The 16,067-nt window shown below is 40.1% G+C and overlaps 1 protein-coding gene and 1 pseudogene across 1 annotated transcript; one reads left to right on the forward strand and one right to left on the reverse strand.

The window, feature by feature from the left end:
• Positions 1–6,342: 6,342 nt before the first annotated feature.
• Positions 6,343–15,962, reverse strand: KPNA2 (karyopherin subunit alpha 2). Its single transcript, XM_021000781.2, is given in 12 exon segments — positions 6,343–7,099; positions 7,867–8,016; positions 8,114–8,296; positions 8,475–8,708; positions 9,056–9,319; positions 9,902–9,996; positions 10,368–10,636; positions 10,895–10,943; positions 10,946–10,982; positions 12,672–12,809; positions 12,980–13,090; positions 15,873–15,962. Coding segments are annotated over 11 exon segments (1,584 nt in total). The 5' UTR covers positions 13,055–13,090; positions 15,873–15,962; the 3' UTR covers positions 6,343–7,009.
• LOC110218211 (dnaJ homolog subfamily C member 17 pseudogene) lies at positions 14,258–15,873 on the forward strand (annotated as a pseudogene).
• Positions 15,963–16,067: the final 105 nt, after the last annotated feature.

Here is a 16,067-nt window from a genome sequence, read left to right on the forward strand (position 1 = left end):
CTGAATCAAAGGGTATCATTAAGTACTTTTTCTAACAGCAAAGAATATAAGCTTCTTGAAGAGATGTTTGTTTTTCTGTTCCCAGTGCCTCACACAGGCATGGGGTAGTTGCTTAATAAAAGCTTATTAACTGATAAACAAAACAAAGAGTTAGTTCTTCATCTGAGACTGGAGTAAAGGTAGAGAGAATAAGAGGATGTCAAAGAGATTTGAGATGCAGACAGGGAGAGAAGATGCTTATGGCAATTTCTATTTTTGTTTTGTTTTGCTTTTGCTTTTTGGTGAGGCAATCAGGGTTAATTGACTTGCCCAGGGTCACACAGCTAGTAAATGTCAAGTGTCTGAGGCCCAGCAGTTTCTATTATTTTAGGCAAAGCGTGAGTAAATATCCTGAGCTAAGAAAGGTAGAGACATTGTGTGAGAAGCTTGAGAAGAGAAGTGAAAGTTAAAAAAAAAATTGTTTTTAAGATTTTAAAATCCATGGGGCAGCTAGCTGGCACAGCGGATAGATGTTTTCTACAAACATATAGAAAACATAACAGAATGAGCCCTGACAGGGAAATCCAATTTTAAAAAATCATAAAGAATCATGCCTAGCCTGGGTAGATATAGGGAAACGGATATAGAGGTCTATGTACACAACATCGGGTACAAAATCTAAGTAACAGCCCTGGAGTCAGGAGGACCTGACTTCAAATCCGGGGACACTTGACACCAGCTGTGTGACCCTGGGCAAGTCACTTAATCCCATTGCATAGCCAAATGAGTTGTCTTCCCCTCTTTCTGGTAGAAAGGTGGTGGTATACTAAAGTAGCAGATCTGGCCACTACATAGTTTAACTTATTTGTTCTGTGAATATCTATATTTCTCAATGTATCCTTTCCCCTTCCTTTTCCCAGAGTTCAATTGGAAAGTGAAATAAGTTGAACCAGAAAAATACAAGGGCTAAAATGTCAATGGAAAGAACAAAGCAAAACAAAATGTCAAAAAGAAAAAAAAAGGAAAGAATAAAGCAATCTAAATAAACTATGTTGGAATTATAACGCGATAGCTTTGGTCTCAAAGAAAGCATCTTCCCACTTCCTTTCAGAGGTAGAACACCATGTAAATGTTTATGTACATACATATGTACAACTACAAATACATACATCAGTTTTCAGTGTCCCCTTTAATGCGGTTAGTTTTGTTAAGCTTATTTCGCTTTGCATCAATTCATTTAAGTATGGTTTTCTGTATTTATCATAGCAATTTGTTTCTTATACTGCCATAATCTCCATTATATTCATGTATTATAATTTGTTTAGCCATTCTAATCCCCAAATTGATAGACACTCTACATGGTTTCCAGTTCTTTGCTACTATATAAATGTGCTGCTGCAAAATTTTGCAGTATGTGTGGCCTTTAAAAAAATTCATTGACTTTCTTGGGAGTATATACCTAGTAACAAGATCTCTGGGTAAAAGGGTATGGACGTTTTAGTCACATTCTGAGCCTAATTTCAATTTTTTTTTCTTCCCACTTCAGCTTGCACCAAGAGTACATTGGCAGCTAGGTGGCACAGTGCTCCACCTGGAGTTAGGAAGACTCATCTTCCTGAGTCTCAGACATTTACTACTTGTGTGCCTCTGGGCAAGTAACTTAACCCTGCTTGCCTCAGTTTCCTTCTCTGTAAAATGAGCTAGAGAAAGAAATGGCAAACCACTCCACTATCTTTGCCAAGAACACCCCAAATGGGGTCATGAAAAGTCAGCCGTGACTGACCAACAATGGTACATTATTGTGCCTTTTTATCCACAACAATTCAACATTGATGATTTCCATCTTTTATCACCTGAGCTGTGATGCATGGATTTGATTTGCATTTCTTTTATCATCAGTGCTATGGAACAGTCTTTTACATGGTTGTTAATCCTTTGCAGTGGAAACTTCCCAGGACTCCCAATAGTAGCCTCAGGAAGAGCAGTGCCACCCAGACCACCTGCCTTTTCACCTCAGTCCTTGCAGAATGGGACAGCCATCCGTGCCACCACTACCACTAATCACCAATCAAACTGCTTCAGATGCAGCAGCACCCTTAAATTATTAACTCTCCTTCCAGCCTGGCCCCTTGAGTCAACCCTTGTGGAGATGCTACAAACAACTTCTTTTGTGGGTACTGTAGCCCTACACCTTTTAAGCAGCCATAGCTACTGAAGATCCAGAAAAGAAAGTTACCACCGGCATCCTTGGCTTACCATCATACCAGTTTAAACATGGAAATGACAATAAAGAAAATGCTGTATCATTCGATTTGCCACTGTACCCTAGGAACCACAGTCCTTTCCTCTTCCAGCAGGTAAAACCTATGTGTGTTGAGCCCTTTGAGAGCTGTCTTGTTTTTCAATTTATATCTTCAACACACTCACTCAACACACTCAGTACATGCACTGTCCAACCTCAGCATCGTTTTAATTTTCATTTCAAGTAGACCACCAAGTGGTAGAGTAGAAGAAGTAGTACAGAACTCTCCACAACTACCCCACAAACATGTAGAAAACATAACAGAATAAGCCCTGACAGGGAAATCCAATTTAAAAAAATCATAACGAATCATGTCCAGCCTGGGTAGATATAGGGAAACTGACATAGAGGTCTATGCACACAACAATGGGTAGAAAATCTAGTCAGGAATGACCACATGTAGCTTTCCAGAACAAGGACTGAATAAGGGCCTCCGAGACTGGATATCTGGGCAAGAAAAGGTGCCATATCCAGTTCACAGGGGATTGACCTTGTGCAGACAGCATTAACAGATAACCAGCTGGAAGATGTCATTCACTATCCAGTTCTGGGTACAAATAGAGGTGGGAACCTGCAACAACAGATGTTAATCCAGGACAAGGAGTGGTCAAAGACCCTAGCTTATGTACTGAGTGAGGCCCAAGTACAGAGGCTACTAGCAGTTGTGTGGCCCTGACCCTGGGAATAAAGCCAGGTCTCAGATTCAGCCCACACCTTAATCTAAAGCTTGAAGCAGAATGACCAGGGAATGAAACCTATATCATAGGAGAGCCAGCAGCTGTCACTATGCAGAGCTTTCCAGCTAGCTGATAAAGGCTGGATCCAGCATCAGCCTAATGGACCTCCAACCAGGGGCAAGAAATTACTCAGACACAAACCTAGGAACTTGCAGAGCTGACTACAGCAGGGCAACTCTATTTCACTTTGGATCAAAACCACTTTTGGAACACTGAAAGCTTGCAAGTCTGAGCTGTCCCTGAGATTGAGATAACAACACAAACCCTGAGAAAGTAGCAGCAAGAGCTAAAAGGATATAAAACAAGACCAAGCACGGCCAGCCATTCCCTCCAGAAGTACACAGAGCCTAGTCCTAATATTAAGTTCAAAGTCGGCAACTAAGCTGGACAAACAAAAAGAGTCCCATCATAAAGAACTATTATGGTGACGGGGATACTCAAGAGCTAGAAGAAAATTACTCTAAAGTATCTATAAGCAAAGCCTCAGTGAAAAACATAGCTAGGGCACAACTACAACTAGAATTCCTGGAAGAGATGAAATAAATTTTAAAAAAAAACAAAGCAGCTAAAACAATTTTAACAAATTACATGTGAGTGTTAGAAGGAATAGCTGAAAAAAGATTAGAGCACTAAAGGAAAAATTGGAAAAGAAATGAGAGCTTCGGAAAAAGAATTAACGGCTTATTAACCCAATAGGTAAAAAAAGCTTACCCAAGAAACATACTCCTTGCAAATTATAATGGACCAAATAGAAGTCAATGGTTCCATAAGACAATAAGAAATATTAAAAAGCCCAGAGGCTTAAAAAAAGTAAAGGAAAATGCAAAGTATCTCATATAAAAACCAACTGACTTGGAAAATAGATCAAGTAGAGATATTTTAAGAAGCATTGGACTTCCTGAAAGCCATGACCAAAAATAGGGGCTTAGACATATTTCAAGAAATCGTAAATGAAAACTACTCTGATTTATTAGAACCAGAGGGTAAAGCAAACAGAAACACTCCACTGATCACCTCCTAAAAGAAACCTCAAAATCAAAATTCCTAAAAATGTCATAGCCAAAATCGAGTTTCCAGATTCAAAAAAGAAATACAGCCAGAGGAACCACGAGTATTGTTATACAAAATTCAGGAGCTACCCTATGAAGAAGGCATTAACATATAATGGGACATTCCAAAAGAGCAAAAGATATAGGCCCACAACTAAGAATAATTTACCTAGAAAAACTGAGTATACTCCCATAAAGGAAAAACAAATGGACATTTAAAAAACGGAGGACTTTCAAGCACTACTGACAAAAAGACCAGAATTACATAGAAACTTAAAAACAAATCAAGAGAAACATGCGAGTGAAGAATCAAAAGGGAGTAAACAAGCACGAACTCTACATTTTAAAGTGGAAAGATGATAAATATGTCTTCTTAGAACTCTAAAACCATCAGAGGTCACACAGGGAGACAAATAAGACAGAGAATCTGGGAGCATCCTGTTTTTCTTTGTTTTGATGATCCTAGAAGAATGGAAAAGGACAGAAGGGAAAGGATAGAGGAAATTATGCCACAGAATTTGGGTGTGCAAGTCAACTACTATACAAACAAGGAGAAAGAGGTGGGAGGAATGGCTAACACTTGAACCCTCCTTTCATCTGAACTGGTTAAAGGAAGAAAGATCTACAGATACATGGTTGGGTACAGAAATACTTTTAATTCAACAGGGAAATTGAAGGAGAGCAAGAAATGAGAGGGGTAATAGATTAAGAGAGAGATTAGTCCTAAGGAAAGAAAAGAATGAGAAGCTGTAAAACAGTTCTAGGCAAAGGAAAGAAAAGAGCTGGGGAGCAGCAGACTGAATCAAATCTAGAGTTCTGAGGTTGAGCACGCTCCTCACTCACCACCATTGTGATCAATGTAATGACCAACTGTGATATTATAGGACTCATGATGAAACATGTCATTCACATCCTGACAGAGTGCTGACTGACTCAGTCAGGGTGAAGCACCTTTTTTTTTTTCATATTCACAATGAGAGAATGTTTTGCTTGACATATTCGTTACCAGGGTCTCCAAATTCGTTGCTTTTTCCATGCTGTGACCAATATTTAGTATTTACTACAAGGCCAGCACTGAGAAGAAAAAGATGAACTCTACATTAAAATTTAGGTTATATCTTCCCGTTCAGTTGGGGAAACCAACAGTATCATACAATTAGAAATGTTTTAAGGTTTGCAAAACTTTGCAACTATCTCATTTGATTCTTACTTTACAGATGTGGAAATGGGATCAGAGATGAATGGCTTATTGCTCGACGTATGACTAATATCTGGCCCTGCTTTCTACCTTTCAGCCAGGGTAAGAAAAGCCTAACATCAGGTACTGCTAAGTACTTTCAGAAAGAACAGGAATCCATCCAAGCTCCAAGGGTCACTAGACCTTTCTGGCCAAATCATCTCCAGAGATGTCTTTAGCATTTACTGGAATTCAGGTAGGACTCAAAACACTTCCTACTACCCAAAACATTTATGTAGCAAATTGCATGGCATTTAATACCATCAGGAGCTACACAAAGGAAAACTAATCAGGGCTTTAAGAGTCAGGAAATGGTCTACACTGAAGACAGCACTCAAGCTACAACTTGAAAAACAGTCAAGTTGCAATAGTACAGAAGCAAAATTGCAATTACTTAAAAGGCCCAATAATTAATTTGATAGGGTAGGAAAATGTAAGCAATTCCAGTTCTTAGGATCCCTCCCAAAAAGAATTTTGTCTTAAAGAGTTTGGGCAGGAGGTCCTTAGAACTCATGCCAGCCTCTTCATTTTACAGGGAAATAACTAAGGTAGAGAGGTTAAATGATTCATGTTAAGGTCACACAGGTACAGCAAGTGGCAGGGCTAAAAGCCCCAAATCCAAATACATCTTTCCCCTGCACCACGTTGCCTCTTCCACAGTCATAGTTAAAGCATATTTTTGTACTAAGGCTATGCTTGAGGAATGACATGGAAGCAAAAGGCCAACAGGGTGAGAAAAAAAAAAAAACCAAAACAGGAACATTTCAAGACTTCTAGACCCAAAAGGTATCACCAAAAGAGGTGGCTGACATTAAAATTTAGGTGAAATGCTCTGAATAAATTTCACACACAATTTTTAGAAAGGGCAAGAGGCAAACAAATGATCAACAAGTACAGTATACAGAAAGGAGATTAAATTTACATGTATATAGCAGAATAAATATGAGTTTACAGATTAAGAGACAATAGTACAAAATGGCAAAGAAGGAAATCTAGGTGGGAAGAGAAAAAAGTTGAAATGAACTTTAGAATGCCCAGTAAGTTTCTCACATTGGAAATTGTTTATTTACTAAGGTACAATACTCAGAATACAAACACAAACATCTCTTCCACTGAAGTTTGAACCTATCACGTTGAGTTGACAAAGGCTGTTATGAATAAAATGCAGGCTCTGCTATATTCTACATTAAGTTGGGTTAGGGTGATCAATCTGGCCCAGTGATAACTGCTAGTTGTAAGACTAGCAGCCTAGTTGTGTAAAAGTCTGGAGTGGGCCAGCCACAAAGTCATGGATTTTCAGCCAAATCGACTCTTTAAAAACTACATTCTTCAGGTTACAAACTCCATTTATGGAGGAAATAACCACACACAAAATCACAGATCCTTGGAATAGAATCTCCCACTTTTCTTGGACTAAAAGGTAGCACCCATTTAAAATGTGATAAATTAGGCAGGCTGAGGTAAGGCAAAGTGTGGAATTAAGCTTTTATTTACAGGATACTGCAAGACAGGAAATTCCACATAGAAGTAACAACCTATTGAGGACAGAGGTTTCATACAGTATGTACACAGTTCAAACTGTTCAAGTATGCATTAGTGCTACATTAAAAGTCACATTTAAAAACAGATCTTAACAGGAGGAGACAGTAAGATAAAACTATACCAAGAACAAGGCATACAAGACTTGAATGTTTGACTGTAAAATCTAAAAGTTAAAGGTCCCAGGCGTGCCATCTTGAATCTGGAAGGTATAGCCATCAGAGGTAGATTCTGGTACGACATTTTGATCTTCTTCCTGGAAGGAGGAGAGAACACAAAAAAATACTTGTATAGTAATGTTTATAGGCAAGAAGCCTATAGAAGTCTGTGGATACCTCATATACAACTTTCAACCAGGCTTTGTTTTGTTCACAGGATAGATATCAAAGGCCACAACAGACCTATTTAATTTTTGCTCTTTCAAAGAGGACAAAATTATTAATTTCCTATTTAACCCATAATTCTTCTCAAATGAAGCATTCCAAACACTTTCACAAAATGCACTGACATTTTAAAGATGCTAATTAAACATATTAGGAACAAGACTAGTAACCCAGGAGTTAAGGCAATTTTCCAAGTACATGTTGGAATCGGTCTATTTTAAGTCCTTCTGTTATCTGTAGTTTCAACTTAATGAATAAAAGTTTATAATAAGACAATAAGGAATGAGTTACTCTCAATAAATAAGCTATCAGACCATCACTAATTCTGTATGTCACGGTTAAAATTGGTTTCAGTAAATTAGTGATAGGAAAACAATGGCAGTGTGTCATGCTGGCTACTTGGCCATCTTTGGCATCAGTAAGATTTGTGTTCAAGTCTTATTCTTTGCTACAAACCTAAGTGTCACAGTTTAATTGCAAAAAAGGTACCAATGATCTGTAATTCCTTCCCAGGAGTGTACACCCATAAACAATCTAGACTTCCCAGTAACTTAGTGCTAGTTAATTTAAATACATTTTTAAAGAAATCACATGTAATGTTTACCAAACTGAACTGGTTTATTCTTCATCGAATACTCACCTCTGCAGAGAAATACTTTTCAATTAAGCTTGAGGAAGCCTTATATACCATTTCATTTTCATGGGATTGAAGTGCTTCAATTCTGTCTAGTCCTCCACATTCTTCAATTAGAATACACAGTTTTTCCGTTTCATTTAGTTTTTCAGCAGCCTAAGAATGGATCGCTATAGATTAATCACACTTGCTGAAACCAATTACATAAACTCAATATTCAAAAACAATGAGTTTATAACAGCCAGGAACTCACCAGAAAAATATTTGAAATTGCATCCAAAATAACCAAGACAATTTTGCTGTCTTTTGCAGACAAGAGGTTGATTAAAGGTTCCAGAATTCCATTCTGGACAAGATATACAATCTGCTCAATTGTTCCACCACTTGTATAGTTCGTGACAGCCCATACAGCTTCTTTCTGTGACTTAAAGTCTCCCTGTTCAATGTACAAACAAAAATAGGAAATAATTTAAAATATCAAAGGATCAGTTAATACCAGTTGGTAGCTGGTAGAACACTAAGGTATTTAAGCAACGTACTTCTAAAATGATTCACCACACAAAGGTATGGCTGAAAAGTTAACATGGACACAAGCATTTCTTCTATTTTCATACCTTTGACAGAATTCCAACCAAGTATGGAACCAGTCCATGATTCACAACTTGCTGTATTTGGTCCTGACGGCCAGCCGTGATGTTTGACATGGTCCATGCAGCCTCCTTCTGGATATTGGTTTTGGGGTGAGTAAGCAGGCTAGGAAAGACAGCAAGCGCTCCTGAATCTATTACAATCTGAGTCTGTTCATCTGTCCCAGTCACAATGTTTCCGATAGCCCTTAAGGAAGGGGTCTGAAAAAGAAAGTGTATGTCAAATTAAACAGCTATTGCTATCACAATAACACTGAGAAAAACTTTGCAATACCTCATTTTTATATTTGTGATCTGTTCTTTCAGCATGCAGTACATGAAGCTTTGAGTAAACTAATAGGTGGCTTAAAATCTGTAACATTTAAAAAATACTATGTCCTGAAGTTATACAACATAAATAATCAGCACAAACTAGACACAAAGATTGAGGAAATATCAAGAAATCTAGGTGTAAATACTGGAAAGCTAATTTAGCATTCTTCAGTATATCAATGAAATGTAGATTACATTACTTCATATTTTTAAAAGACAAAAAAAGAAATTCTTACCACTATTGGCAATTCACCAGATCCCAGAAGTTTCACTAGCTGTGGGACAACTCCAGTTTTCACAACCACTTCAATCCTGTCATTTGAGCCATCTGTGAGGTAGGAAATGGCCCAACAGGTATCTGCCAGAACTTCTGGATCATCATGATGCAGAAGACGAACTAAGGTAGGAAGAATTTGCTCAATAGCTTCTATTGGGGGAGCAGGATTCTTGTTACGACAAAGATTTGAGAGCGTCCAAGTAAGATTTCTTAAGTAACCACACTGAGAAAGGGGGGAAAAAATAATCAGTCCAATTCAAACAATTCAGCATTTAATGCAGGAAAATCATTGGACTGGACGATCAGGACATTTTTCTACATAAGGTTAAAATCTAACTCATTTGGGGGAGAGGGATGGAGGTGGCCGCATTTTTAATTCAATATTATCAGTTTCTTTTACAATCCTAGGTATTTTGTGCATTTAAAAACATTGTTCTGAGTCCACAGACTTCCTCAGACAACCAGGAGTTCATGACTCATGTCCCTTTTAAAAAAAAAATCTATGGGTAAGACAAATAACGATTTTCAAATATTTAACAATAACTACAATGTATCAGAGATGACAAACAAAGCAAAATGGCTGAAGAGGCAAAGAGGGTATCACAGGGACAAGTGAGAAGAGACTCAGGTAGATCACGACGCTTGAGAGATCAGGGACAAGTATAAGTCGTGGTTGTTTAGAAAACTAAAAAGAGATTAAGCACAAAGTACGGCTGGAAAGCTAGGATATACCACCAAATTTGAAGTTTTGAATGCCTGCTTAAGAATCGCTTCTTTACTAATGAAAATAGCTTAATTAACTTACTGCTAAAGATGATATATCAGGAACTGCAAGCAGAGCTAAAAGAGGGTCTATTGCACCATACTTGATAACCAAATCTCTGTAGGCTGAACCATCACCTGGAAAAACAAACGTTAACTGTTACTTGCAGGAGTGATAGAAAATTGAAGATCAATAAATACACTACACATAACTGACTTTACACTATCCACGGTCTTTTCTCCTTGCTTGAAAGCAACGTCAAAGGTTATCACTTAGATTTTTAAAAACCCGTTTCAGTCCATTAAGGTTGGTTTTAATGTACCAGGTAAATTCTCCTTCAACCTGATCTACAATGGATATCAAATTTTCCTTTTTGGAAAGGTTGAAATAATTCCAATTTATAGTTTCACAGGCTTTTCGCCTAAGCCTCAACAACTGTCATCCTTCTACTCAAAACCTGTTTGCTATTAGATAAACCAAACCAAAAACAGTTCCATAATTCACATACCTGCAATGTTTCCCAGGGCCCATACTGCCTGTTCACTGATGTGAGCCTGGGGAGAGGCCAAGAGGGCAATGAACGCAGGTATAGCCCCTCCATCTACCACAGCCTTGGTTTGGTCTGATGTTCCAGAAGCAATGTTAGTAAGTGCCCAAGCCGATTCAAACTGAATAGGATTACAGTCTGTCCTGCCCAAGAAGCCTACAAGCTTTGGAATCATACCAGCCTCAATTATTTGGTCTATGGGAGGCTGTTTTTCCCTAGAAAGGAGTTTCCTAAAAAAGTAACAAAAAACAGGTTATTACAAAGAATCTGATATGCAATCCTCGTGATTCAAATACTTTTTAAAAATGAAAGCAACACCACATTCTGCTAACTGGGTCATTAAAAATTAAAACTTTCCAAGTTTGAACTGAGCCCAGAAGTAGACCCTCAACAAGATGATAATATTTGATTTAACAACGATTGCTTTTAAAAAAGATAATAAATACCTAATTTCTTCTTATTTCCTCCCATCAATAAAAATTACTTACCTAGCAGCTTGGGTAGCCTGAAGTTGAACTTCCAGGTTATTACTATTATGCCTTTGACGATATCATCAACAGACCAAAGTGCAGAGCCCTTTAAAAAAGATGAGTAATTTGAGAGAGCAATCAATTTAACTTCCATCACATGTAGGTAATTCAAATGAGAGCAAAAAAAGAACAAAGCTGATCAACATTAACCAGGATATTCCAAAAGATTGTAAATGGCAATTCATTAATACTTGACCATACCTCTAACATGGGTATACTGACCTAGTACCTTTTATAATGTATGTAAAAATGTTTGCCACATCCTAACATTAAGTTTACTTAGCATATATTGTTCTTTTGGCACTGCTTTCTTTGTTCCAAATTACTTCAGAAACATCAATATTCCTTTTAAATTCACTGTTACATTATATGCCACTTATTCAGTTCACCAGGCAAGGAGTGTCTAGCACATTTCCAGTTTTTTTATTATTACAGAAAGAGCTTGTAGATATATTTTTAACAACTTCCTGCAACCGCCCCCCCCCCCACAATCTTAGGAATCAACTTCCTTAAGGACCAATAATTCTATTACTACTTTACAAAAAGGCTGGACCAATTCATACCACAAGCAATCTACCATGTTCAACTATAGTCAAGCTAGCAGTGAAATTGTCTCTTATTCCAATTTGATGGCATTAGGCAAAATCCTATTTCTGAACCTCTCATGAGATTGCTCTTCTGAACTTACTATTAGAGAATGACTTTTTGCCATTTGTCAGCCCTGCTGATGAAAGATTTCCCCTTCTGATTCTGGATGTATATTATTTTACTATGCAAACAGCTTATTTATAATCAATGTTATTCATGCAGTTTTCAAAAGAAAGCCACAGCTTGCTAAGATTTTAATGAGGTTACACAATTATGTTGGACTGTTCCTATGTTTTTTGGGATACTGCTTTCCGGTTTCCTCAATATTGCTAAGTAACTTTTTCCCAAGGTTTTATGTTCATTAGTACAAATCCTATATAATTGCATGCATCTGATTCTAGCATATCATTTAAAATCTATTCCATGGGGCTTGCCCTAGCTAGAATAAAACATGTACAAAAAGAAGATAAAAGATATATGTATCAGGTGCCATCAGAATATGAACAATTACTATGAACAAGGGAAATTATCACCACCATTCTAAAAATTTATGGATGGCATCAAGAAAAGCACAGAGGATGGGGTACAGGTGATAGGAATTATTTTAATTTGGATAAAATTGTGAAGGACCTTAGACGCCCAAGCTTATATTCCCCCAACAGCAGGGCATTGGAAATATAAGGGGAGTAGGATTATTTTTAAAAGTGTCATAAAGGTTAGTTTAACAACATTCTGAAGGACAGGGAATAGCAGAGGTAGAGAGACCAGTTAGGTGGCCATACTCTCCAACTCCTGCCCATCCCACCCAAAAGACAAATAGAGTAAAAACTGGAGGGATGAGAGACAGTCTAAATGCAGATGTTGGGAAAGGGAACGTTAAAAAAAAAAAATCAAAGACAACTGAGGTTAATACAGGGTGACAAAGGATTACAGTATCCCTCAACAGCCAGCTACTTACATCACTTTCTGTCATATCAATATGAAGTCTGCTACTTCAAACAGTAAGAATGTCTTGGTTTGAAGGAGAATCATAGCCCAACTTACACAGGGCATAAATCTTTTCTGAGGATTTATAGATTATACAACTAAACTCCAAAGTATAAAAATTACATGTGCAAAATCTACTAGAATTAACTGATAAATCTACCTGGTTATTTCGGTTTTCTTGCAGAGGAGAAGTAGCATCATCAGGGAAAGTGCTGACATTTCTTCTTTTCAGCATCTGGTCATCTTTTTTAGCTTTTCTCAGTTCTACATTCACTTCAATACGCCGACGCCTCATTTCCTTGAGGAAAACAAGGTGGTTTTTTTTTTTATCCACAACCATCTTCTTATTTATCTTTACTAAGGCAAATTTAGGTTGCCTGTAAGTTTTTTTTCCCCAAGCATCCGAGCATGTGCCCTCCCCCCACCAAAAAAATTATCTAGAAAATTAACAAAATTAAGGCTACTCACTGTGCTGTCTTTCCCTTTGTTCTTAAACCTATTAAGCCGGGCAGCTGGTGAATTAGCATTCTCATTGGTGGACATGATTGTGTTAACACTGGGAGAAAAGCAAGGAGGAAACTGAAACAAACCAAAAAGAAATTTCAATGCCTTATGAAAAAGTCCTACAGGATTTTTTGTGCTAAACAATCTCCAACCAACAGAAAAAAACAGCACAAACATAGCAATATGTCAACTACCAAAGTAATATATTATGTATTATAAATATTCCTATAAATCCGTTTCATTTTTTGCACTTGTATTCTCCCCTGCCTAGCACATAGAAGGTGCTTACCAGACAATGAACACCATTTAATAGGAACCAGACATTAGCCAGTAAACAATGTATTAAACAAAAAAGTACTCCAGTTCATAGTAATCTATATTAAGCAGGGCTTAGCTCAATACCTGCCTAGGACACAGTAACCTCTTAATAAATGCTTGTTAACAGACAACAAGGTGATAAGCTGCCAGCACTTAAACCCTAGCCAGTCTCTCATTAAGTGTCCATTACACCAAAATACTACTCTATTTCCTTTAAGTGGTCATAACATAGTAGAATCTTAGTAAAATTTCTTTTGACAATTGTTTCCTGTTAAAATTAATGACATTTTAAATTCAATTTTTAAAACAATTCAACACGAATAAAAAGTTGACAAGCATCAATTTGTTCCTATGGTGGGGAAATGAACAAAGTTACAACACCTAGCTATAACAAGGCCTTAAAAAAATAAAGATAAGACAACATTAAGTTCTTAGGGTCTTCCCACAACTTCACTGCATACACAAAGAAAGGTGTAAGCAGTTCCAATCAAGCCCTTCCAGATTCCATCAATTACTCCAAGCACTTACTATGTGCCAGGGCCTACTAAGTACCTCGGCTATTACAAAAACAAAAATACACTCTCGGACCTCAAGGACTTCACATCCTAATGTGAAGACGACAACCACACCACCAACCACACTGCCTACAGTGTAAATGGGAGAGCATTTTTAGAAGAAAGGCAGGGAAAGAGGTGGGATTACAAGCAAGTAAATCAAGAGGGTGAGGTGGGGCTCCTTTCCGGGCCTGGGGGAGAGGCCCAGTATATATTAGGCGATTACTACATGCAGATAGGACTGCAGCTCAGTGCCCAGGGTGGCAAGCCCAAGGAGTGGCTTAGTTATCAGACAACTGACACAACCCCATTAACTAACACCGACCTCAGGCCTGGGCAGGCAGCAAAGCCAGCACTCCAGACCCTTCCCTGAACTAGATGCCGGCTGGGAAAGAGTGCAAATTCAGGAGGCCTCCCCTCCCCACACCCCATCCCCAGGAAGCGGCAGAGCCCTAGGCGTCCTCGGAGGGGGAGCTCGGCAGGGGGGACACCCGCTAGACACAAAGATTGTCGGGGGGCGGCGGCCCACACCGCAGGCCCTGGAGGTGCCCAGGGAGGAGGGAAGAATACGTCCCGCAGGGGTCGGGTCGTGGGAAGCCCACTCCTCCGCAGCGTGGGTGTGTCTCACTGCCCCCCACCCCACTCGGCTACCTACGCACGCGCGCTCACAAACACTCTCACACCGCAGCCCGAGAGGGACCATGGCGGTGACCAAGGAGTTGTTGCAAATGGACCCGTACGCGATCCTGGGAGTCGGGGAGGAGGCGGCGGACAAGGAGGTGAAGAAAGCATACCGACAAAAGGCCCTCACCTGCCATCCAGACAAAAATCCAGATAATCCTCAAGCAGCTGAGCTCTTCCACCAGCTTTCCCAGGCCTTGGAGGTGCTGACGGATGCTGCAGCCCGGGCAGCGTACGACAAGATCAGGAAAAGCAAGAAGCAGGCAGCTGAGAGGACTCAGAAACTTGATGAGAGAAGAAAGAAAGTGAAGCTTGATCTTGAGGCCCGGGAGAGGCAAGCCCAGGCCCAAGGGAGTGAGGTAGAGGAGGACAGTGGAAGCACCAGGACATTAGAACAAGAGATCGCACGCCTACGAGAAGAGGGCTCCCGGCAGCTGCAAGAACAACAGAGGCTGATCCAGGAGCAGATACGCCAAGACCGAGAACGGAGATTAAAAGGAAAGACAGAAACTCCTCAAGGCAAAGGAACACCAAACTGAAGCTAAAATGGAAGTGTAAAAAAGAGGACGAGACCAAAGGCGGTTACTCCAAGGACGTCCTCTCGAGGATTCTACAGAAGTATGGTGAAGTGCTCAATCTGGTCATCTCCAGTAAGAAGATGGGAAGTGCTGTGGTGGAATTTGCTTCTGTCAAGGCTGCTGTACTGGCTGTCAAGAATGAAGTGGGCCTTGTCAATAAGCCCCTGAAGATCTCCTGGCTGGAGGGTCAGCCCCAGGGAACAGGGAGCAGTGATGCCACCAGCCACTCGGGACTGTCACGGGGCTCCGTGCTGTCAGAGAGGGACTACGAGAGCCTCCTCATGATGCGCATGCGTCAGGCAGCAGAGCGGCAACAGCTGATCGAGCAGATGCAGAGGGAGGATGAGGAGGACATGCCCACATAGCCCTGCAGGAACCATCCCTTCCTCTTCCCTCCTGCTCTCTTTTCTTAAATTAGTACATGAAATAAATTTTTTTAGAAAGAAAAAAAAAGAAAGAAATAAGAGGCTGGTCTCAGGCCACCGGCCGACCTCGGCCCAGTGGCCCAGTGGAACCGCTTACGGGAACGCAGCCGCTGCCACCGCCGGGAAGCGCCCGAGAGCGGCCCGAAGACCACGGCCCAGGCCAGGCCCTCCCCCACGAGGCCCAGGAGAGCAACAGGCGATTCTCCCACACGCCTTCCTTCCTCCCTCCCTCAGGCACCGGAGCCAACCGTTTCCGGCTGGCCTGGTCTCCGCTCTCGCCGGCGAAGAGAAAAGAACTCACCTTGCAGGAGGTCGCCGGGCCCCGTAGGGGAAGCGGGAGGAGGTTGCAGCTGCGTCACGGCTACACTTCCAGCAGCCTCTACGGCTCACTCAGGAAAGCCGTATGGCGCGTGAGGCCCTCCGGCGCGATTTAAATTTCCCGGCAACCCAGAGCTCCGATTGGCTCATTCGAGCCCAAGCCACACGGCCATTGGTG

Source organism: Phascolarctos cinereus, unplaced genomic scaffold (genome assembly GCF_003287225.1).
Source record: "Phascolarctos cinereus isolate Bilbo 61053 unplaced genomic scaffold, phaCin_HiC Scaffold_5;HRSCAF=322, whole genome shotgun sequence".
In the NCBI taxonomy this organism is placed as follows: domain Eukaryota; kingdom Metazoa; phylum Chordata; class Mammalia; order Diprotodontia; family Phascolarctidae; genus Phascolarctos; species Phascolarctos cinereus.